The following is a 23,443-nucleotide window of genomic DNA, read 5'->3' on the forward strand; positions in this document are numbered from 1 at the left end:
TGTCCCCCTTGTTTGTTGTGAGATGTGTAGTGCGCTAGACATCCGTAGGTCTGAGCGCAACTCTCACATGGTGTAGTCGGACACTAACAACTCCAAGTGTGACACTTAAGGGTACTTTACATGCTGCGATATCGGTACCGATATCGCTAGTGAGCGTACCCGCCCCCGTCCTGTTGTGCAACACGAGCAAATTGCTGCCCATGGTGCACAATATCGCTTACACGGACTTACCTTCCCTGCGACGTCGCTGTTGCTGGTGAACCGCCTCCTTTCTAAGGGGGCGGTTCGTGCAGCGTCACAGCGACGTCACATGGCAGCCGTCCAATAGCAGAGGAGGGGCGGAGATGAGCGGCCGGAACATGCCGCCCACCTCCTTCCTTCCTCATTGCCGGTGGACGGCAGGTAAGGAGATGTTCGTCGTTCCTGCGGTGTCACACATAGCGATGTGTGCTGCCGCAGGAAGGACTAACAACATCGTACCTGCAGCAGCAACGATATTTTGAAAATGAGCAACGTGTCAACGAGCAACGATTTTTCACGTTTTTGCGCTCGTTGGTCGTCGCTCCTTGGTGTCACACGCTGCGATGTCGCTAACGGCGCCGGATGTACGTAACTAACGTCATGACCCCGACGAGATATCGTAGTGTGTAAAGCCACCTTTAGTCTACCAATAACTGCAGTGTAAACAGGCTGCTGATCTCCCTAACAAACAAGCAAAACGCTCGTAAGGTGAAATGAAAATTTGTTTTGCCTAAAAGGTCATCATTCTTGACAGCTCCTCATCCTGTGTATACAGAACCTGTGCTGAATAGGAGCCTATACGCACTGTACGATCTATTACCAATTGTTCTGCGCTCATCTGAAGTGCTATTAGGCAGCAAACAAGCAGATGAGCGGTTATTGAACACTGCAAGTGGGAAGGTTTAAACCCACGTTTACTATTCAACCAACACGGCAGAACGTTTTTTCTCCATAGACTGAGAAATCAACACCTATTTGATAGATAATGAAAAAGACCGCAATGGGATGTGCCGGTAGCCTCAGACTTATAGAGCAGTATGAGATCTCTGCCATGACGGCTGTACTGAGAAGGTCGCGCTTTATTTTCATATGGGTATCTCACTTTATAGCCCTTCTTCACATGAACATCTTACAAAATGTGCACATTCTGTTATCTCTGAATGTTCGTGGTCGTCATGGGCGCTATGCAGTTCGATCACTAATACGCTTTCTGCGATTTGCTGCATGAGGTCGTTGAGGTCAATTTTCATGTCTATACAGTCGGCTGTTGTTACATTGCACTCAATGTAGAAACTGCAGACATCATCCTGAAACGAAAAATGGTTTAAAGACAAATGAAACATTAGGCCTGCTCGGACATGATCTGAACGTCGTACAAATGATACATAAAATTGGAGTTATTCAGTGGCCTAACCCAAGCTTATGTTACAGTCAATAGCATCAATAAAAGCTGAGAGATGGACGATTATCAGAGTTTCTGGATTATCATACCTAGTATTTATATACCAAACACTAAATGATCGTTCTACCCGTACTCAACCTTTGACTATAGGATGTGACTGTTTAGTTAGTTTTGCTTTAACAGAATTGTAAGAATGGGTAAATTTCAGGTTTTGGGACATAGGAGTCCAATTGTTGGAGCAGTTAATATTTAGGTGTGTATTGTTTTTGGACTGAAATGGCTATGTTACACCTAAACCAAGTTCACAGTATGTTTTACATTGGAGGTCGTGTCGTTGTTAAAGGGGTTGTACAGGATTAGTAAAAACGTAGCTGCTTTCTTAGGCTGCTTTCACACCTCCGGTTTCTGCAATGCGGCACACTCCGGCACTTTGCAGGAAAATCGCAACCGTTTTTTTTTTGCTGCTGGTTGCGTTTTTTCTGCATAGACTTTAATTAGTGCCGCATTGTGCCGCATGGCCTTGCGTTCCGTCCGGTTTTTGCCGCATGCGGCAGATTTAGCCGATGCGGCGGCCGGATGGAACGTTGCCTGGCACGTTTTTTCGTGCGGCAAAAAAAAACGCATTGCGCCGCATTCGGCTGATGCGGCACATTTTTCAATGCATGCCTATGGCGGCCGGATGCGGCGCAATGCGGCAATAACCGCATCCGGCCGCCGCATGCGGTTTTTGCCACTGCGCATGCTCAGTAGCATGCCGCAAGCGGCAAAAACCGGACTGGCCGCAAAGCAAAAACTTATGCAAAGGATGCGGTGTTTTCACCGCATCCGTTGCATAGCTTGCACAGCCGGATTGAGCTGCAGAGCTCAAGCCGGATGTGTGAAAGCAGCCTTACAGGTTACAGATCTTAGAGCCACAGGCTGGAGCCTTTATTCATCAATGTGAGTCTTTAAAGGGGTTGTCCAGCCTAAAGGGAGCCTTACACGCTGCGACAGCACTAGCGATGTCGCTAGCGATCACACCCGCCCCCGTCGTTTGCCCGTGGCGAACAATATCGGAGGTACGCGTCACATGGACTTACTTGCCTGACGACGTCACTGTGGCCGGCGAACCACCTCTTTTCTAAGGGGGCGGTTCGTGCAGCGTCACACAGCAGGCAACCAATAGAAGCGGAGGGGCGGACAGCAGCCACATGAAGGTCACTCCCACCTCGTTGCCGGAGGACGCAGGTAAGCTGTTGTTCGTCGTTCCTGTGGTGTCACACATAGCGATGTGTGCTGCCTCAGGAACGACGAACAACCTGCGTTCACCACCAGCAACAGTATTTGGGATTTGAATGACGTGTCAACGATCAATGATTAGGTGAGTAATTTTGATCATTAAAACTCGCTCGTAGGTGTCACACGAAACGACGTCGCTAACGAGGCCGGATGTGCGTCACGAATTCCGTGACCCCAGTGACATCTCGTTAGCGATGTCGTTGCCTGTAAAACGGCCTTTAGTCTACAAGTGTGCAGTCACATAGAGTGACACAGAGTGACTGCAGACTTGTACCTTAAGGCCGAACAACCCCAATATGGAGAGTCATAACCTAATGAGAGCTGCATCTTAAGGTTAATTTACAAGTGCCGACCATGACCATTAAACAATTTAAAGAAGTAGGGGTGCACAGCCACTCAATTATGGTCATGAGTACAGCCTCTTGTGTGAGAAACAAGCATAAATAGGGAAGAAAAAAGACCACACATAATAGAAGCGCACATCCAAAAAATTATCAAAATATTATAGAATTGTATTAAATCCATAGAAAACCACACATAATAAAAACATTGAAAACCAGACACAAATAGAAAAACGACCTCTATGCTTGGTAGTAATGGCTCTTCAGGGAAAATCAAGAGACATAAATATATATATATATATATATATATATATATATATATATATATAAACAACCGCTGTGATCGTCATAAGATAATAATATAATGGCAATGTATGGAATAACAGTATACTCTTGAGTGCCTGGCATAGCTATTCTTTACTCCTAAAAGGATATATATATATATATATATATCTCAATATCACCCTTGAACCAGGGTTTAATCAATTGGCTTCCCCGCTGAGCCATGTTTTGAGGTTAGCTGGTCGGCTGGTACTACCCTTATCAACTGACAGCAGCACACATTTTCATTATCCATTCCTGGGTTGGCGGCCATATTTCTACTTTTGGACATCACCTTCCTCTATATTTTCCATTATCTAATATTGGAGGGCCTTGTATCGTTGGCTATATTTTTGCACATTGGCACCTATATAATTATGGATTCATTATTACCTTGTATACATCTAAGGTCTTTTATTAATGTGTTGGCCATCCTAATTGGGACTTCACAGGTGCAGTATATGTTGTAATTATGTGTCATGTGATAAGCATGGGTCATATCTCTTGCTAGCATATGTGCAATAATTAGAATTAATCAGTGGTTCCCATGTTATTATAGATCATTGTATTTCCATTTGATTATTATAATTGGTTTACCAATCCTGATGTATACTGTTATTCTATACATTGCCATTATATTATTGTCTTATGACGATCACAGCGGTTGTTATACGGTATATATATATTTATGTCTCTTGATTTTCCCTGAAGAGCCATTACTACCAAGCATAGAGGTCGTTTTTGTATTTGTATCTGGTTTTAAATGTTTTTATTATGTGTGGTTTTCTCTGGATTAAATAAAATTCTATATTATTTTCATAATTTTTTGGATGTGCGCTTCTATTATGTGTGTTCTTTTTTCTCCCCTATTCACGACCATTAAACAGTTACCAGTCATTTAATGGCCTGTTAAAACGAACCACCAAAATTTTATGCACCTAGATTGATAATTAAAGGGGTGGTTCACCCATATTTTTTATTTTCTAGTTCGATATTATATTGAGAAACGAGGTTTCTCTCAAATACCTTATGTTGGCAATAGTGCCAGTGAGAGGCGCTATTGCAGACTGCTGTTCCCCGCTCCGGTGACGTCACGTCAAGTTCCGCACACGTCACATCCGTGCGGCCAGCTGCAGTCTTCCTGACTCACTGATCTGTGGGCGGTGTTGCACCGCTCATCACAGCCCATTTGCTCCCTGCTCCCTCCTCCCTCACAGCAGAACGCTGCAAGCAGGTGACGCGCTGTGCTGTGACAAGCGGTGAAACACCGCCTACAGATCAGTGAGTCAGGAAGACTGCAGCCAGCCGCAGGGATGTGACGTGTGAGGAACTTGACATGACATCACCGGAGCGGGGAACAGCAGTCTTCAATAGCGCCTCTCACAGGCACTATTGCCAAAATAAGGTATTTGAGAGAAACATTGCTTCTCAATATATCGAACTAGACAATAAAAAATATGGGTGAACCACCCTTTTAATATAACTGTACTGTGCACATCACCTGTTTACACAGGAAGATTTGCTGCCGATAATGATGATTTTAATGCCAGCATGAACGATACAACTACAATCACCAACATGAATGATCCAATGAACTGACAAACAAGCGTTTTTTACATTCATGTTTACACAATTCTAATGAATGCTGTTTCCTGATTATTAGCTGATTTAAATGGAGTTTTAGGCATATAATTCATCAAATCAATATCAAGCTCTGCACTGATGAGGAGCAAAACCCACGAAACAGCTGGTGTCAAAATGGATTTTTCTTCCTTGTAAAAGAATCTCTGGCTTGCCTTTTTGAGATACAGTGGTACCTCGGTTTTCGTTGACATCGGTTATCGTTAGTTTCGGTTATCGTTGATTTTTTGCCACTAAAAAATTTGCTTCGGTTTTCGCTGGTTGCGTCGGTTTTCATTTGTTTTTGTCAGCATGCTCACGTCACTACGCTGCTATTTTTGCAACAGCAAAGGGTGATCCATGCATTCTCTGGCTCTGTGTGGCAGTATGTCAGTGTCACCCCGCTCATCAGTCTCAAAATGTATAAAAGAAATGTAAGATAAAATGTATTTATTCTTTACACTAGTGTTTTATATTCATTTCTTATTATTTTTAGTATTAATCACTATCTTTATTCCCAATAAAATGTGTTTTTGATATGTATTATAGAGTGTCAAAAACAAATTAATTGGATTTACATTGATTCCTATGGAAATACCGTATATTTCGTTTTATAAGACGCACCACAAATTTAGAGATAAAAAAAGTAAAAAAAATATAAAAATGGGGTCCGTCTTATACTCTGGTGTTGTCTTTCTGGAGGGGGGTGGCAGCAGTGGTGGAGCGGGGTCACAGGAGATAGAGGCTGTGCTAGCAGCGGCAGCGGGTCCGTGGTGGCGGCGGCGGGTCAGTGGTGTCAGCGGTGGGCCAGTGGTGTCAGCAGCGGGTCAGTGACAGCAGCAGAGGCGGGTCAGTGATGGAACAGGCCGGTGCGGTGAGTATCCCAGTCTGTCCGCAGTCCCGGTTCAAATCATGGCGCCCGGAGCGGTGCTTGTGCAGATGGAGCTCTCATCCAGCTCTCATCCAAGAGCTTCATCTGCGCATGCACTTACTCCCTGTGCAATCATTTGAAACCGGGACCGTGGATGTTCCTCAATTGCGAACATCAAAGGCTATGGAGCCTCAGAGTGAGACCTCAGACCGAGACGCCATAGACTTTGAGCAGCAGCAATTCCTGGCTTGGCGACACCCATAGAATGATGAGTTGTGATGTTAGGAATGTCACTGCTTATCACATTGATGGCGTTGCTGACATTACTACTCATCACAGTCACCGGGTCTCATGGAGCGCAGCATGAGCCAGGATTGGCTGCTGTTCAAAGTTTGGGGTCTGGTTTCGAGCCTTTTTCGGATGCTCCATAGCCTTTGATCTACGTAAACGAGGAATGTTGTGGGAACCGCTGAACTACTTTGGACTTGGGAATTTTGCTTTCTAATAAATTGGTGAACAAGGGAAAGTCTTGTTTTTATTTCTCTCCTTTTTTGTTCCTAATGTTTCCATTGGTGGACTACTTCGGATTCCCTGGACTACGCCAGAATCCCTGGACTACGCCAGACCTGCATGAGGTTTTCTGTTTTAATAAAATGGTGAACCAGGGAAACTAATTTTTTTTCTGTGTGTATTTTTACTTTATTTTTTACTTACTGGATTAGTAATGTGGGTGTCTGATAGATGCCTCTCCATTACTAACCCCAGGGCTTGATGCCAGCTGACACTACACAGCTGACATCAACCACGAAAACCATTACTCCAATTGCCACCGCACCAGGGCAATCAGGAAGAGTCGGGGTGAAGAGCCAAAATTGGCGCTCCTAATGTGATAAGCCACTTCTGGGGTGGCTGCAGGCTGATATTTTTTAGGCTGCAAAGGGCCCAATAACCAAGGACTTTTCTAGCCTGATAATATCAGCCCCCAGCTGTCTGCTTTACCTTTGCTGGTTATAAAAGATAGGGGGGAACCCATGCTGTTTTTTTTCCTTTTTTTGTTTATTTAATTACAAAAAAGGGTCCAAGATCTACAAGGTGCAATTTTATTATATGTTGGGGGTTGTGAAATTATATGTCTATTTGTGTATCTATATCTATCTATTATCTATCTCTATAGCATTCATTAGTGTCTAAAAACACTAGAAAATGCATCAAAAACACGGCAAAACCACACTTTTTTTCCACCGCATTTTTCCTTGCATACTTCATCCAAATACTCAACATGTGCACATAGCTTTTATTATTCGTATTTGTACTTTTCTCTGGAAGGATCCAGAAGCACTGAACCTAGAAAAAAAAGCTGCTAATTTTAACCCCTTAATCACCAGGCGATTTTTCCATTTCCAATTTTTACTCCCCTTCTTCCGAGAGCCATAACTTTTATATTTTTCTGTCACTCTCGCAATATAAGGGCTTGGTTTTTGCGGGACGAGTTATACTTTTAAAGGAAACCATAAGTTTTACCATATAGTGAACTGGAAAACGGCAAAAAAATTTCCAAGTGTCGAAGAATTGCTAAAAAAAAACAAAAATGTGATTGCATGATTGTTTTGGGGGTATTTTATTCACTGTGTTCATTATATGATAAAACTGATGTGTTGTTGTGATGCCTCACGTCTGTGTGAGTTCTTAGACACCAAAGATGTATAGGTTTACTTTTACCTAAGAGGTGAAAAATTTCAAAAGTTTGTCCAAAAAAGTGGCACACTTTTTGCGCCATTTTCCGTGACCCATGTTTCGGAATCTATGGCTCAGTGACAGATTATTTTTTGTGTCTTGAGCTGACGTTAACGGTATTATTTTTGCGCAGATGCTACATTTTGATCGCCTGTTATGGCATTTTGCCCAAAATTTACGATGAAAAAATTTAATTTTGGCATTTGGAATTTTTTTTATGCTACGCCGTGTGCCGGTCAGATTAATTGATTTTATATTTTGATAGATCGGGCATTTCTGAACGCGATGATACCAAATATGTGTATATTTTTAATTTTTCGATCTGTTTTATTTTCAATGGGGCATATAGGGGGGGTTTTGCATTTTTTTTTTCACGTTTTTTTTTTTTTTTAAACTTTTTTTTAACTATTTTTCTTTATTTTGCTAGTCCTGCTAGGGGACTTTATCATTGCACAGGCTAATCGAATGTGCATTTCTGTTGATCAGAGCTGCACATCTCTGATCAATAGAAATGCTTCTTTCCGCTGGTTCTGACAGAAAATACGTCATGATAACAACTGGAGGTATCACATAACCCGTTCCTACCTTGACAACCATCGGCTCCCCATGATCGCGTCATGGGGCTCTGAAGGCAGCAGGGAACGGTGCAATTTCCGCCGCGGCCATTTAAATTGCGCTGTTACATTTTGTGGGGTTAACAGGCGCGGGTGGATCGCAGATGACGCGTTCTGCGTCATCTACCGTAGCTAACATTGAGGTCCTGCGCAGGCGCACTACAATACTTTGATCTGTCCTATTCAGGGCAGATCAAAGTGCGCCTGCGCAGGACCTCAATGTTGGCTTGTGTGTATGATGTAGAACGCCTCATCCAAACTAGCTTCAGAAGGAGGAGAAAGATGGCCGAAAGAGGAGGCGCAGGACCCGGAGAATGGAGACGCCCATCCAACCAGTCTGTTCCACACTGACCGTTAGGTGAGTATTATAAACATCCGGTGACAGGTTCCCTTTAAATTTTTTAATGACAGGAGCAGGGGGAGACCTATAGGCAGTGGGAGGGGCTAGAGGAAGAGGGAGGGGCTAGAGGTTGAGCTCCGCCTCCTCCCTTTTCTATCTACATAGAATCTCATCAATAGCAACTCTCATCTCCTATCTCAGTAATGGGAAAGTCTTCAATGGATACAGATTTTACCTCAGAATTGAGAATTTTGATAATGACGAAGCAAATTTCTCTGATAAGATATATTGCAATGTTGTTTATAATCATCTGTACTATTCATTTATCAAATAAAAAAAAAAAATGAAATGACGATTACACTGTAAGGTGCGTTTCCTTTACCTGATTTTATGCCTTTAATCGGCCTCCAATCAGGAAACATATACAAATAATTTAATAGCTTGTTTACACTGGCATAGTGCTTCAGATGCATCCTGCTGGATCTCTAATAGATCAGCTGTATAACCACTTTTAGGGGTTTCCCAGATATCTGATGAAAGCATGCGTACTTCTGGCCACATTCCAACTAGTCTTGCATTGAGTGAGGGCACACACGTCTAGTCAGAATGTGGCAGGTAGTATGTATATCAAATATTTACCGTCACATGACTGCCAGATTTCGTTGCCAGACCTGGAGAATCCTGACAGGGCACGGTGTGCAAACTACGAGGGTTCAGAAGTCTGCACTCAGAGTAACTACAGACTTTCCTTAGAAAACTGGACAACCATTTTAAGTGCTGCTGTCAATCTCTGATAGCGGAATTTAAGAGGCTAAACTCCAGTGGTGCACCTATTGTGCCCACCATCACCCTGCAACTTGATCGCAGGTTGCCATGGCAATCAGGGGCATAATAAAAGCCGCATTCACTGCTACCATCTTCACTGTAATAGTTTGTTAAATGAACTACATTCCGCAATGCTGAAGTACAGTGGAACCTCTGTTTACGAGTAACCCGGTTTGCGAGTATTTCGCTATATGAGCAAGGCTTGCTGTAAATCTGTAACTCAGTTTATGAGCAAGCTTTCCCGTACGAGCAAATACCTCACACACTTCCGGTTCCATACATCCACCGCGCTCTGACCCGCTCTTGCAGTCTGCACAAACACGCACACACACATATTATGCTCACCTTACCTTCCTTTCCATCGCCGGCCTCCCGGTTCTTGTAGTTCGCCGCTACAGGATGTATATCGGGTAACCATCGTGACGAGGGAGGAACTTCCGTTGTCAGCCGCTACTCAAAGGCAGCGGAAGCTCCGGCATCGGTCGCGATGGTTACCCGATACACATCCTGTACCGGCGATCTACAAGAACCAGGAGGCCGGCGAGGAAACGGATGGTAAGGTGAGCATAATATGTGTGTGTGCGTGCGTGTTTGTGCGAGTGTGTTTGTGCGTGTTTGTGCATGTGTGGAATGGCACAATAGGGGACCAGGATGGGACATTGAACAAGTTGTGGAACGAATTGTCTGCATTACAATGATTTCCTATGGGAAATTTTGCTTTGCTAGACGAGTAACTTGGTTTACAAGTACACTCCCAGAACAAACCAAGGTTCCACTGTATTATAGTATACAGTGTGTCCACCCATATCCTGTCCACCGCCATTAATTTGAGAACGGCGGCAGCTATAGGCATAGAAGTGGTGTCTAGGTATAGTGAAGTATCAATGTGCTACGCAATGAAACCTATAGGGCCACCATCATCAATTCAATACGAATCGACACCTTGCATACAGAAAGGCTATGATTAGAACGTGTAAAACACACAAGGCTGCAGACGTGAAGCGATACCTCATGGAGACCTTCCTACAAGTTACTGGGTATGGTGGCTGCGTGGAGTGGCCTCCACACTCACCGGACCTGACCCCATTGGACTTCTTTCTGTGAGGTCACATCAAACAGCAGGTGTATGCGACCCCTCCACCAATATTGCAGGACCTACGACGTCGTATCACAGATACTTGTGCAAACATGTCACCTACCATATTGCACAACCTGCAGCAAGATACAGTATGCTGTCCAGAGTCCAGATGTGCATTGCAGCTGACGGTGGCCACTTTGAGCATCAAAGTTAAATGAGCGCCATATGCGTGACCAGCATTCAATGTTTTGGGGGGGTCATGGGTTTCATATCATAGCATTTCTGTATGCAAGGTGTTGATTCGTATTGAATTGATGATGCCCTACAATTTTTTAATTCACTTTTTTTTCTCTACCTTGTACGTTTTTGAGATAAAAATGCTAACTCCGTTGTTTTCCACCAGGTGGCGCTATAGGTGGTTTCACTGCATAGCGCATGGCTCCTTTACTGCACCTAGACATCACTTCTATGCCTATAGCATCCGCTGTTCTCAAGTTAATGGCGGTGGACAGGATATGGGTGGACACACTGTATATAGTACAAGCAATCTCACGTTCTAGTTCCCTAAGGAGACCAAAAAACCCTCCCAATATTTCCTATTGTCGCATCTGCAAAGCTCCAATCGATCAAAGTATAAAATGACCTAACCCCATAATAAACCAAGTAAAGCAAACAAAAAATACCAAAACCCCAGAAATGCAATTTTTTTCGGGCACTGCACCTCTGCAGTCGGCTTGCACTCATCTGAAGAAACATTGTTATTTACTGTGCTTCTCCCTGAGTCATCTGGAGATAAGTTGTTCATGTGCTTTCCCCTGTGTGTGCCCCTTTTTTAGTGGTAGTGGGATTGACTAACAGCTCATCCCACCTGTTCCCTATCTAGGGCCCAGTTCTAGGGTCAGCCTAGGGTCCTGTATCCGGCACAGCACATAGGTGCAAAACCTATCTAGGGTGGTGTGAGACCCCAGGGCCCAGCAGTAGACTTGGTCATCATCTCTCCCTTCCCTAGACACAGGGTTTCCTTTCCCTTTCGCCATTTTCTTGGTACTTCCCCATACCTAGTGTGACAAGTAGATGTAAAAATGAAAAAATATGACTTTTGGAAGAATGGTAAGAAAAGTAAAAATACAAAAAAATAAAATTTGCCCAGATGGGAAGGGGTTAAAGGGAGGTTGTCAGAAACGATTTTTGATTATCAAATCTCTAACAGCGCTAGGTAGGGGACTTGAAAATAAATATCTTTGTGGGTGTTCATAAAATAGAGAAAAATAGACTGTTTCACATATGCAAATTTGATTGCAAGTTCCCAGTAGGCAGTACCAAGCCCAGCAAGTGCCCAGTGGGCAGTACCAAGCTCAGCAAGTGCCCAGTGGGCAGTACCAAGCCCAGCAAGTGCCCAGTGGGCAGTACCAAGCCCAGCAAGTGCCCAGTGGGCAGTACCAAGCCCAGCAAGTGCCCAGTGTTCAGTACCAAGCCCAGCAAGTGCCCAGTGGGCGGTACCAAGCCCAGCAAGTGCCCAGTGGGCGGTACCAAGCCCAGCAAGTGCCCAGTGGGCGGTACCAAGCCCAGCAAGTGCCCAGTGGGCGGTACCAAGCCCAGCAAGTGCCCAGTGGGAGGTACAAAACCCAGCAAGTGCCCAGTGGGAGGTACCAAGCCCAGAAAGTGCCCAGTGGGAGGTACAAAACCCAGCAAGTGCCCAGTGGGAGGTACCAAGCCCAGAAAGTGCCCAGTGGGAGGTACAAAACCCAGCAAGTGCCCAGTGGGAGGTACCAAGCCCAGAAAGTGCCCAGTGGGTGGTACCAAGCCCAGAAAGTGCCTAGGAGCGGTACTAAGCCCAGCAAGTGCACAGTGGGTGGCACCAAGCCCAGTAAGTGCCTAATGGGTGGTACCAAGCCCAGCAAGTGGATAGTAGGTGGTACCAAGCCCAGCAAGTGCCCAGTGAGTGGTACCAAGCCCAGCAAGCGCCCAGTGGGTGGTACCAAGCCCAGCAAGTGGCCAGTGGACAGTACTAAGCCTAGCAAGTGGCCAGTGGGCAGTACCAAGCCCAGCAAGTGCCCAGTGGGCGGTATCAAGCCCAGCAAGTGCCCAGTGGGCGGTACCAAGCCCAGCAAGTGCCCAGTGGGCGGTACCAAGCCCAGCAAGTGCCCAGTGGGCGGTACCAAGCCCAGCAAGTGCCCAGTGGGAGGTACAAAACCCAGTGGGAGGTACCAAGCCCAGAAAGTGCCCAGTGGGTGGTACCAAGCCCAGAAAGTGCCTAGGAGCGGTACTAAGCCCAGCAAGTGCACAGTGGGTGGCACCAAGCCCAGCAAGTGCCTAATGGGTGGTACCAAGCCCAGCAAGTGGATAGTAGGTGGTACCAAGCCCAGCAAGTGCCCAGTGGGTGGTACCAAGCCCAGCAAGCGCCCAGTGGGTGGTACCAAGCCCAGCAAGTGGCCAGTGGGCAGTACTAAGCCTAGCAAGTGGCCAGTGGGCAGTACCAAGCCCAGCAAGTGCCCAGTGGGCGGTATCAAGCCAAGCAAGTGCCCAGTGGGCGGTACCAAGCCCAGCAAGTGCCCAGTGGGCGGTACCAAGCCCAGAAAGTGCCCAGTGGGCGGTACCAAGCCCAGAAAGTGCCTAGGAGCGGTACCAAGTCCAGCAAGTGCACAGTGGGTGGCACAGAGCCCAGCAAGTGCCAAGTGGGTGGTACCAAGCCCAGCAAGTGGATAGTAGGTGGTACCAAGCCCAGCAAGCGCCCAGTTGAGCATGGAGGGATTTTTAGTTTAATAGTGTGATAGTGTGACACCTTGCGGTCTCAAGAGTGGCTGGTTACAAAGGCAATGCGCACCCACCACTTGCAGGTTCTTAACCTTTCATATAATCATCTTATCCCCGTCCTATGTAATGCACAGCATCATCTGGAGACAAGTCCATAGTGTCTGCATCTTGTCCGCAGGAGAGTTTCTAAGGGCTGCTTCTCACTTGCGAGTTTCTCGCAGTAGAGCAATGCGAGAAAAACTCGCATTGGAATCGGACACATGTTAGTGAATGATTCAGCTCTCATCTGCGATTCTTTTTCTCAGTCCAAATCGGACCGAGAAAAAAATCGCAGCATGCTGCTTTTTTGCGAGTTTCTCGAACCATTTTTCTCAATGATTCCCTATGGAAGGGGATTAAAAGTAGGATCACACACGCGCACCAGCGTTCACATTTGCGAGTGTGGCAGGAACTATGCTCATTAAATATTCAACAGATGAATGTGACATCACATTCCCAAAGGTAAATTAACACATGTGTAATCACTTTTATCTAGTTAAGATGTTGCCGGAAACTAGCATCGCAAACGCGACACACACGCGAGCCAAATCATTAATTTATTCAGAAATAGCATCGCACTTGCGTTGCACTCGCACCTAACGTGGACTAAAATCAGCCGAGTTTTTTTCAGCCCACTCGGACCGATTTTACTTGCATAGATGTGTTTCCAGCCCAATAGTTGGTTATCTCGTTACCACCAGAATTTTTTTAAAACTCCATATATAACAAATAAAAAAGGTATATTTGCAGAACTGTGGAATCAGAGTAAGTTTGGGAGTTTAGGGTGAAATCGATATGTTTCTGCCAATTCCAGCTTTTAAAATATATTATCCGCTATTAATACTGGTTAATGTATTAGGTAGTGTATTCATTTAGACAAGTTTAGAAAGGGAATCGTTCATCAGGTTTTTGCTCCCCCATTTGAGAGCAGCATGATGTAGGGGCTGAAACCCTGATACCAGTGCTGTATCACTTGCTAACCTGCTCCTTGGCAGTTTTATACAATTCATGTTTTCTCTGCAGCTGATCTAGCAGAGCTGAGAATGCTGAGCATGTTATAACCCCACCCACAACACTGTTTTGCATTGATAGAAGGCTGCCAATCAGTGGTGGGGGCTGGGTTACACAGAACGGGAGGACAAGGAGGCATGAGACATCTAGTCCCTGTAGTGATAATCTCCTGCTGATAAAACACTGATTGTACTGAAACAGCAATACACACACTCTGGTAATTGACACATAACTGGAATCAGGATGTCAGCACCTATTTGATGCTGCTCTCAGATTACATATTGAAAACCTGCTGACAGATTCCCTTTAAATGGATGCTAGCTGAATTCACCAATTTTGTTAGGATTGGCTTATGTAATGTGTGAGTGTTGTAATGCCCGTCCGATAGCAGAAGCTATGTTTTATTTATATCTGATTTCTTCTGCCATCTGCAGATATGCCTCTGCCATAGGTGTCGGGCAATGGCTTAGCGCCTCTCCCCATTGAGAATACTTGCACTCTTGGTTGAATATACATTTGGGAACATATATCTGTTCGAAGAAATAGCTGTTGACCAAATGAGCCTTCAGCCGACAGCTATGTGTATGGGCAGCATTACAGGGCGGTACGGTGGCTCAGTGGTTAGCACTGCAGTCTTGCAGAGCTGGGGTCCTGGGTTCAATTCCCACCAAGGACAACATCTGCAAGGAGTTTGTATGTTCTCCCCATGTTGTGTGGGTTTCCTCCGGGTTCTCTGGTTTCCTCCCACACTCCAAAAACATACAGATAGGGAATTTAGATTGTGAGCCCCAATGGGGACAGTGAGGCCATTGTATGTAAAGCGCTGTGGAATTAACAGCGCTATATAAATGAATATTCTTATTATAATATATTAATACTGCTCCACACATCAGATGCAAAGCAATACAACAGGGATATAAAGCAGGGGCATGGGTCTGGAGGAGCAGTTTGGCTGGTATGACAGCATAATATTGGGGCTGTTCCTTGGCAGGCGATATGATAGCCATTATAGCAGAAGTCTGTGGTACTGAACGAGGTATCTGAGGTGGCTTCTCATAATTAAAGAAACCCCTGTGAAACTTTTCTCACCTTGAATTGAGGCTTTGTCCTCTGTCTTGTAAAATAGAAGGCCACTGATAGCAAAATCATGAGCAGGGCAACACAAAATGTATAAAATATCAAAACAGATGTGGGCATGTTGAATATCTGCCCATACAGCCACCATAGGTGATCAAGCATTTCGGAAAAATGGGAACTGAATGCTTTGGTGTGAGGTTCTTCTAATTCATCTGGAAAGAAATCTGGTCCAGTGGTGGCCCATAAAGGACGGTCAGAAACTGCTGAACGGAAACGACGTGGTGGAAACATCTTAAAACGTAAAGTATCTGCTGATTACAGAGGAATTTGTGCATCATGGTCTCATTGTGATGTCACAGATAGGAATATCTCTCCTATCATTACTGCCCAGTAACACCAGCCATGCTGTTACTGCCATCTCCTCTCACTTACCCAGAACGTCATAGTGAATAGCTATGTACTGTGGTGTCTTAAAGGGAATGTGCCATCAGAAAATTATCTATTATCAGAGTTTTATATTAATTGTATTTTGTAATCCCTCATACCATAATCTACATAAAAAATATTAAACCCAGGTACTGTTGTAGACTCAATTCCTGTTCTTTCATGATATTCACATGCACATTAGCAGCAAAAGGCTGAGTCAGACCCTATGTGAGGCATCTAATGAGCGTGACTAAAGGGCGATTTACACGCTGCGACATCGCTAACGATTTATCGTCGGGGTCACGGTGTTTGTGACGCACATCCGGCGTCGTTAGCGACATCGCAGCGTGTGACACGTACGAGCGACCTTCAACGATCGCAAAAGAGGTAAAAAATCGTTGGTTTTGGAGAGGTCGTTCATTTACCAAAAATCGTTGTATGTGCAGTAATGGGGTTGTTTGTCGTTCCTGCGGCAGCACACATCACTATGTGTGACACCGCAGGAACATCTCCTTACCTGCGGCCGCCGGCAATGAGGAAGGAAGGAGGTGGGCGGGATGTTCGGCCTGCTCATCTCCGCCCCTCTGCTTCTATTGGGCGGCTGCTTAGTGACGCCGCTATGACACCGTACGCACCTCCCCCTTAGAAAGGAGGCTGTTCGCCGGTCACAGCGACGTCGCTAGGCAGGTAAGTATGTGTGACTGTTCCTAGCAATGTTGTGCGCCATGGGCAGCGATGTGCCCGTGACGCACAACCGACGGGGGCAGGTACGCTCGCTAGCGTTATCGGTACCAATATTGCAGTGTGTAAAGTACTCTTTAGTCTTTGTGAATGACCCGTGATGTTGCCTATTGTGACGTCTTAGAGGAGATCTCATTTAGGGCCCTTTTCCACTTTGCGACAGACTCACGCGTATCTCATCACCCACAACGGCTGCCTCTCTTCCAACAGGAGCGAGTCAGCTGCATTGAAATACATGTACCCGACCCACTGCCGTCGGCAGAGGCAGCCGTGCCGGGTGATGAGATGCGAGATACGCGCGAGACTCTCACAAGTGGAAAAGAGCCTGTATATATATATAAATACGTGTGTGGTCAATATAAAGGACTGGCTCATGACATATTCCTTCCAAAGACAATACTAAGGACCAGGGGACACTCACTGCGAGTGGAAGAAAAGTGATTCCAGCAGCTAAATAGGAAAGGGTTCTTTACAGTTAGAGCAGTCAGATTGTGGAATTCCCTACCACAAGAGGTAGTAATGGCAGATACTATAACAGCTTTTATAAAAGGGCTGGATGATTTCCTCAGTACACACAACATTGTCGGTTATAAATGACTTAATGTATAATTGGTGGAGGAAGGTTGAATTATATGGACCTAGGTCTTTTTTCAACCTATGTAACTATGAATGGTGAATCCTGTGTTATCATCAGTGTATAGGGGTGGTAATTGTCACTGTTATCCTGACTCTGATGATAATAAGACTTCTGAAAACTCCTCCTGAAGTATGACTGCGAAAATTGCAAGTTTGTGTTTTTTTTTTAATCACCTCTTAGGCGGGCTTTGCACACTACGACATCGCAGCTGCGATGTCGGTGGGGTCAAATTGAAAGTGACGCACATCCGGCGTCGCTCTTGATATCGTAGTGTGTAAATCCTTTTTGATACGATTAACGAGCGCAAAATCGTCGCAATCGTATTATCGGTGTAGTGTCGGTCATTTCCATAATTTCGGAAGGACTGATGTTACGAAGTTGTTCCTCGTTCCTGCGGCAGCACACATCACTGTGTGTGAAGCTGCAGGAGCGAGGAACATCTCCTTACCTGCGTCCTGCGGCTCACACCAGCTATGCGGAAGGAAGGAGGTGGGCGGGCTTCTATTGGCCGCCTGCCGTGTGATGTCGCTAGGACACCGCACGACCCGCCCCCTTAATAAGAAGGCGGGTCGCCGGCCAGATCGACGTCGCAGGGCAGGTGAGTGCATGTGAAGCTGCCATAGCGATAATGTTCGCTACGGCAGCTATCACAAGATATCTCAGCTGCGACGGGGGCGGGGACTATCGCGCTTGGCATCGCAAGCATCGGCTTGCGATGTCGTAGTGTGCAAAGTGCCCCTAAATCCCGATATTTGCAACCAACAAATGAATAACACCATATTCACCTCCGATGCCATTCCAGTGCTGTCAGGACTGGCTTTCAGGGATCACGTGACATTTTTATGATCTATGCGGCCAATCATTTCTGGCTTCACTGTGTCCCCTCCTTTAGAAAAATCAGATATCCAAAGGAATTGAAAACTGAGGCTGCTCTCTCCCTTTCTACAGATCTCTTGATTTGTCCAAAGGAAGGGACAAAGTGAAGCCAGCGCTGATTGACCTAACAATGTCAAGAGATCCCTGGGAGTGCAAGTGCCAACATCACTAGAACGATACCAGAGAGGAGTATGAGTGTTATTATTTTACCTGGGTTAAAACATAGTAATTGACAAGGCGTTGTCCGAGTAGTAGGCAAACACTTTAATACAAATTGTGACATGAAAAGAAAAAAACAAACATGTTATAAAACATACATTAAAAAATACATTTAACACAAAAACCTGACCTATAGGTCATTTTCTGATCATATCTTACCTTTTAATATATAAAATATAAATAATGCACCTGAAAATGCTATTTTGATGATAAACATATATGTCAGATCTATAGAATATGCCTGAAATGTCTAAGGGTAAAAGACTTGAGGTCAGAGGCCCAAGAGGCCAAAGACTCAAGGTCAGAGACCCAAGAGGTAAAAGGCCCAAGAGGTCAGAGACCGAAGAGGTTAGAGACCGAAGAGGTCAGAGGCCCAAGACGTCACAGACTCAAGAGGTCAGAGGCCCAAGAGGTCAGAAGCCCAAGAGGTCAGAGGCTCAAGAGGTCAGAGGCTCAAAGGCCCGAGGCCCAAGAAGCCAGAGTGCCACTTCCACCTCCAAAGCAGCAAACAGCTTCTATCACAAATACATAAACAGGTGTATTATGTTAAACTATTGGATTACTAAGTGTCCATATACAGTTCTTGGACCCTCTTTTGCCTGTGTCTGCCCCTACAAACGTACACGTGTGGTCACCTCCTTGTTGATAACTGGACAGGATGAAGCAACTGATGATCACCTGACCAGACGCAAAGGGGAGTTGGACCCTGGTTCTGAAAATAGATGCAGGTATATCTGTGATTGGAATAAGTATATAGCCATCACCTATGGATGAGTTGCAAAAAAACCCCTTGTATTCCGTTGTCCGATTCTCTGAGTTTCTGTGACATATATTTATAGTCAGGGGAAGGGGTCAGGAAATCCCTCACTGAACCCATCAAAACAGGTTCCAGTGTGACCCTTTAAATCTATGGATCCCGCATAAAGCTAATGTACAGTGTAAGAACTTAAGTTGATGCACATAACCAACTACAACGATAGAGACAACTCCGAGACCAACTAAAGAAACCTCCGGCGACCGACTGATCAGCTCCTATGTGGTTATTCTTGCATATGCTGTGCAATACTAGTTGGATGCCACGTCTTTGTAAAATATTTGTGTACAGTGTTGCAATCGGGAAATTCATAGTGTCAGTTTGAATGGCGGCGTAGCCTTCCTGTCACATCCACTTGTGACAGATCTACTGACCAGTGCAACACTGTTCATTAGGTAACAAGCCTGCAACATTTTGCTGAGTTGTGACTTATTTCTGGTTCTTCAGTTAAATTTTTTTTATATAAATAGAAGTGTATTAATAAGTGATCAGGGTCGGAAATTCTGGGGTACTGTTGTAGGTACTTTTCTAATTAAGTATTGGAAAAGGTGCTTTTTTCTTACAGAAGCTAGACTGGTCCTGAAGTCTTACATCAGCTTTATCCAGCAGACCATTGCTGACCCCGAAAAAGTTCACGGAAAACTTAATAAAGAGGACAAGGTTGGTGATCATGAAAGCTTTAGTTGGGCTGAGCTACTGTGTTGTCTGCTAACATATCTGGCCTATAGAGCTGTTAAAACCTACTTTTAAGGAAAACTAAAAACAAAGTATATTAGTTAATGGGAATTTGTCACCAGGTTTTTGCTCCCCCATCTGAGAGAAGCATGATGTAGAGACAGAGATCATGATTCCAGCGATGTGTCACTTACTGAGCTGTTTGCTGTCATTTTGATAAACTCAATGTTTTATCTGCTGCAGATCTAGGAGTTATACAGAGCTCATGAATATGCTGGACTAACTACCTACAGTCCTGTAATGGTAATCTACTGCTGATTAAACTGTGATTTTATCAAAATTACACTAAGCAGGCCAGTAAGTGACACATCGCTGGAATCAGGGTCTTTGCCCCTACATTATGCTGCTCTCAGATTAAGTGTTAAAAACCTGGTGACAGGTTCCCTTGAAACCTAAATCACATAATGGGTTTACATTTTTCAGTATTGTCCAGATGTTACCTTGCAAATATACACCAAAAAGGACATGCTTTTGCGCTGTATCTTTTTTTGCTTCATGAAGAGAGCAGAAATGTGAGGTACGAGCAGCTTATATTTACCCTCCCTCCAATCCCCCACAGAGCGGCATCCTCATCTCATCCAGGCAGCTGATCACTTGTCTGCATCATGGCACACATTTAAAAAATAACCTATTACCCTCACCCTTTCTCCGGTCCCCCGAAGAGTTCTATTCTCATCTCATGCAGTCAGCGGATCAGCATGTGATAGTGTGTCAGCTGATCAGTGTGTGAGAGCGCATGAGCTAATCAGCGTGTGAGAGCATAGTGCTCACATTCTTACCAGCTGACTGCATGAGATGAGGACACTGCGCTGTGGGGGACCGGAGGGACGGGAGTATAATAGTTTTTTTTAAGTGTGCAGCCATGTACCAGGATTTCGAATCATATGTACAATGATGGAGGGCCATGTACCAGGATGGGGGATCATATGTACCAGGATGGAGGTCATATATACTAGGATGAGACCCATGTACCAGGATGGGGGGCCATGTACCAGGATGGGGAATCATATGTACCAGCATGGAGGTCATATATACCAAGATGGTGGATCATATATAATAGGATGGGGGATCATATACCAGGTTGGGAGATCATATATACAGTTTCAGGATGGGGGCCATATACCAGGATGGGGGACCAGAAGTAGGGCCTGGAACGGATTATTAGCATTTCAATTAATTTTAATTGGGAAATTTAATTTGACATAATAGCAAATTGAGTTAAGAGAGCTCGCTCACAGAACAAATTAAACTTGTAAGTCAAGGTACTACTGTACTGTACAAAAGTTGTAGGCAGGTGTGGAAAGATTGCAGCAAGGTAAAAATGATTTGAAAAATAGAAATGGTAATAAAAAAAATATCAATTATCAAAAATGCAAAGATTAATCTAAATTAAATCAATATTTAGTGTCACCGCTGTTTGCCTTCAAAGCAGCATCAAAGCATCAGTTCTGCTGGGTGCACTTGCACTAAATCAGGGATTATAGTCAATAGTATGCGTAACTAATTACACCAAACAAGTGGTGATATCCATTATTTTCATATGTAGGCTGAACCATAGTTATTAAAGAGGTTTTCTAAAAATGTGATAACCTATGGCACCTATGACATAATTTAAACGGCAGCGTCACGTGTCAGGATTGCTGCATGCTGAAGAAACTGCTCAAGACATGTTTTGAAACCCTTGCCTGGGAGAGACCTTGCTGATGTAGTTTAACTACCTGGTGTCTTATTGCTATGATATGTCTTGCCATGGTGTATGACTTGGAACATAAAATTGTCTTTCACAACCTCACCTTTAAGTGTAAAGTGTTACGCTCACCAAGGAGCGGCGAGCGTCCGGAGGTGGACTCACTGGACCGTGCCCCGGACTCCCCTGAGAAGGCGACCAGCAGCGAACCCCTATACAGGGACTGTGCGGTGCCGCCCCAGAAGGCCTAAAAGCACGGCAGCCAGGAACCGGTGGTAGGAGTCTCTGTACGGCCAGGCGTAACTCGGTACGATGTCCGCAGCAGGCAGAACACGGGTGTGGCAACGGAGATGTTCACTGCGGGTATGGCCGGTGGCGTCCACTGCGGGTAAGGCGGCCGGTGGCGTCCACTGCCGGAAGGTACAGAAGGCACTACGGTGAGATAGAGTATTAGTAACGGGCAGGTAACACACGGATAACAGTAGTACAAAGGGGCCAGAACACTAGTAGAGCTCTAGTAGGAGCGTTGCTCGGGCGCCTGCTGCCAGGGGAGGTGAACCTATAGTTTTTAGGTAACAGGTGGCCTCTGAGGTAACTTCCAGATAATGAGGCACTACTGCTTCAAGAAAGGGGACGTGGCCTCACGCGCAGCCTAGAGTTGCTCACTGCAGAATTGTGTGTGGACGGGAGACAGGAAGAGACTGCAGCAGCTCCAGGAACAGGACACCTGACCCGGGAGTGAGCAGAGCCATGGGACTGGTAGGAGGAAGCACATCGCTGCAGGAGGCTGGGACCGGGAGTGCATGTGGGGCCATGCTGGGGCTGGGTAGATGTGAGGGAGCACACCCGTACTGGATACACATCGCTACCCAGGTGACATTGCTTGTCCAGGCACTAATAGAGGTGTTGCCTAGACCGGGATCCGGATTTATTTGAGGGAAGACTGGCTTTCCTGAGGACATTTGTACCATCATTTAGGTGATTGAGCCTGTATTGCGGGATGAATCTCTAAAAGTGCTGACATCTATCCCTAACTAGACCAGACCAGCACGTGCATATATGGGTGTGTTTGAACCTCGGGATAGCTCCCAGATTGGTTGAGGGATATGTCTATAACCCGGGACTGCTTCAACAGATGCGTTATCCTGGTCTGTACTTTTGGAGGACAAATTATTAACAGTATATAAGATTGTTCTGGTTCAACTCATTATTACCGGTTGAAGCTGTGATTTAATTGTCAAGGATCTATGTTCTATACCCCTGATGAGCCCTATTGATTTGATAAGAGGGCGAAACGCGTAGGGTGCATCCTGGACATATGCAACAGCAGTTTTTATGATCTGAAACTCTTGACTGATAGTCGACTGAGTAAATAACTCCCCCATAGATAATTTATGACATTTATTGACAGTAAATTACTATCTGGACTAAATTAATGTCACACACTGTCTATATGGGTCTGACCTTGGGTGTTTCACCTTACCCACTTTAAATTAGGGCACACGGTACTTTCCTTATGTGAGTGGAGGGTTGTTATAGGACTTCAGTCGACGAGGAACAGGGGCGTCAGTAAACCTTAGGACGTCGACCCCTGTATGACAGGAAGGGTGAGGAGCAGGGTGTATTGTTTCCCACCTGTCCTTCTCATCATTTTTTAATTAATTTTATATGTGTACCTTGTTTGTGGCATATATGTGAATAAAAATGATTTTTTAGGTAAAATAGTTTCTTTTGGTTAGTAAATTTAATATTTTTTACCTTGATACTGCATTCGGTTCATGATAGATGTGAGGGAGAGCACCCCCCTCGGGATCTGGCGGGACCAGACGCTACATAAAGATGTATAAGTATCATGTCAGCGCTGCTCGTCAACTGAGAGCAGAGTGTGTGCTTATGGCAGCAGCTCCTCTTGTTGAGGAGAGCCTTAAGATGAAATACTTAATTAACCTCTGGCCATAGAGCACTGTGAGAAGTGTGTTCAA

General features: G+C 45.1%; 1 protein-coding gene and 1 long non-coding RNA gene across 2 annotated transcripts in view; one reads left to right on the top strand and one right to left on the bottom strand.

Annotated features, from left to right (window-relative positions):
• Positions 1-23,443, top strand: part of ANKRD45 (ankyrin repeat domain 45) — an 80,985-nt gene that overhangs the window by 51,838 nt on the left and 5,704 nt on the right. The window contains exon 4 of the mRNA XM_075322223.1: positions 19,605-19,699. Within this exon, the coding sequence (XP_075178338.1) occupies positions 19,605-19,699 (95 nt within the window). The remainder of the gene's footprint in view (positions 1-19,604; positions 19,700-23,443) is intronic.
• Positions 1,083-15,635, bottom strand: LOC142249359 (uncharacterized). Its single transcript, XR_012725039.1, has 2 exons — positions 15,339-15,635; positions 1,083-1,328 (listed from the first exon to the last, which is right to left on the bottom strand). It is a non-coding gene; the product is annotated as an uncharacterized LOC142249359 (long non-coding RNA).

The sequence above is a fragment of the Anomaloglossus baeobatrachus genome, chromosome 8, assembly GCF_048569485.1.
Source record: "Anomaloglossus baeobatrachus isolate aAnoBae1 chromosome 8, aAnoBae1.hap1, whole genome shotgun sequence".
NCBI classification, from domain to species: domain Eukaryota; kingdom Metazoa; phylum Chordata; class Amphibia; order Anura; family Aromobatidae; genus Anomaloglossus; species Anomaloglossus baeobatrachus.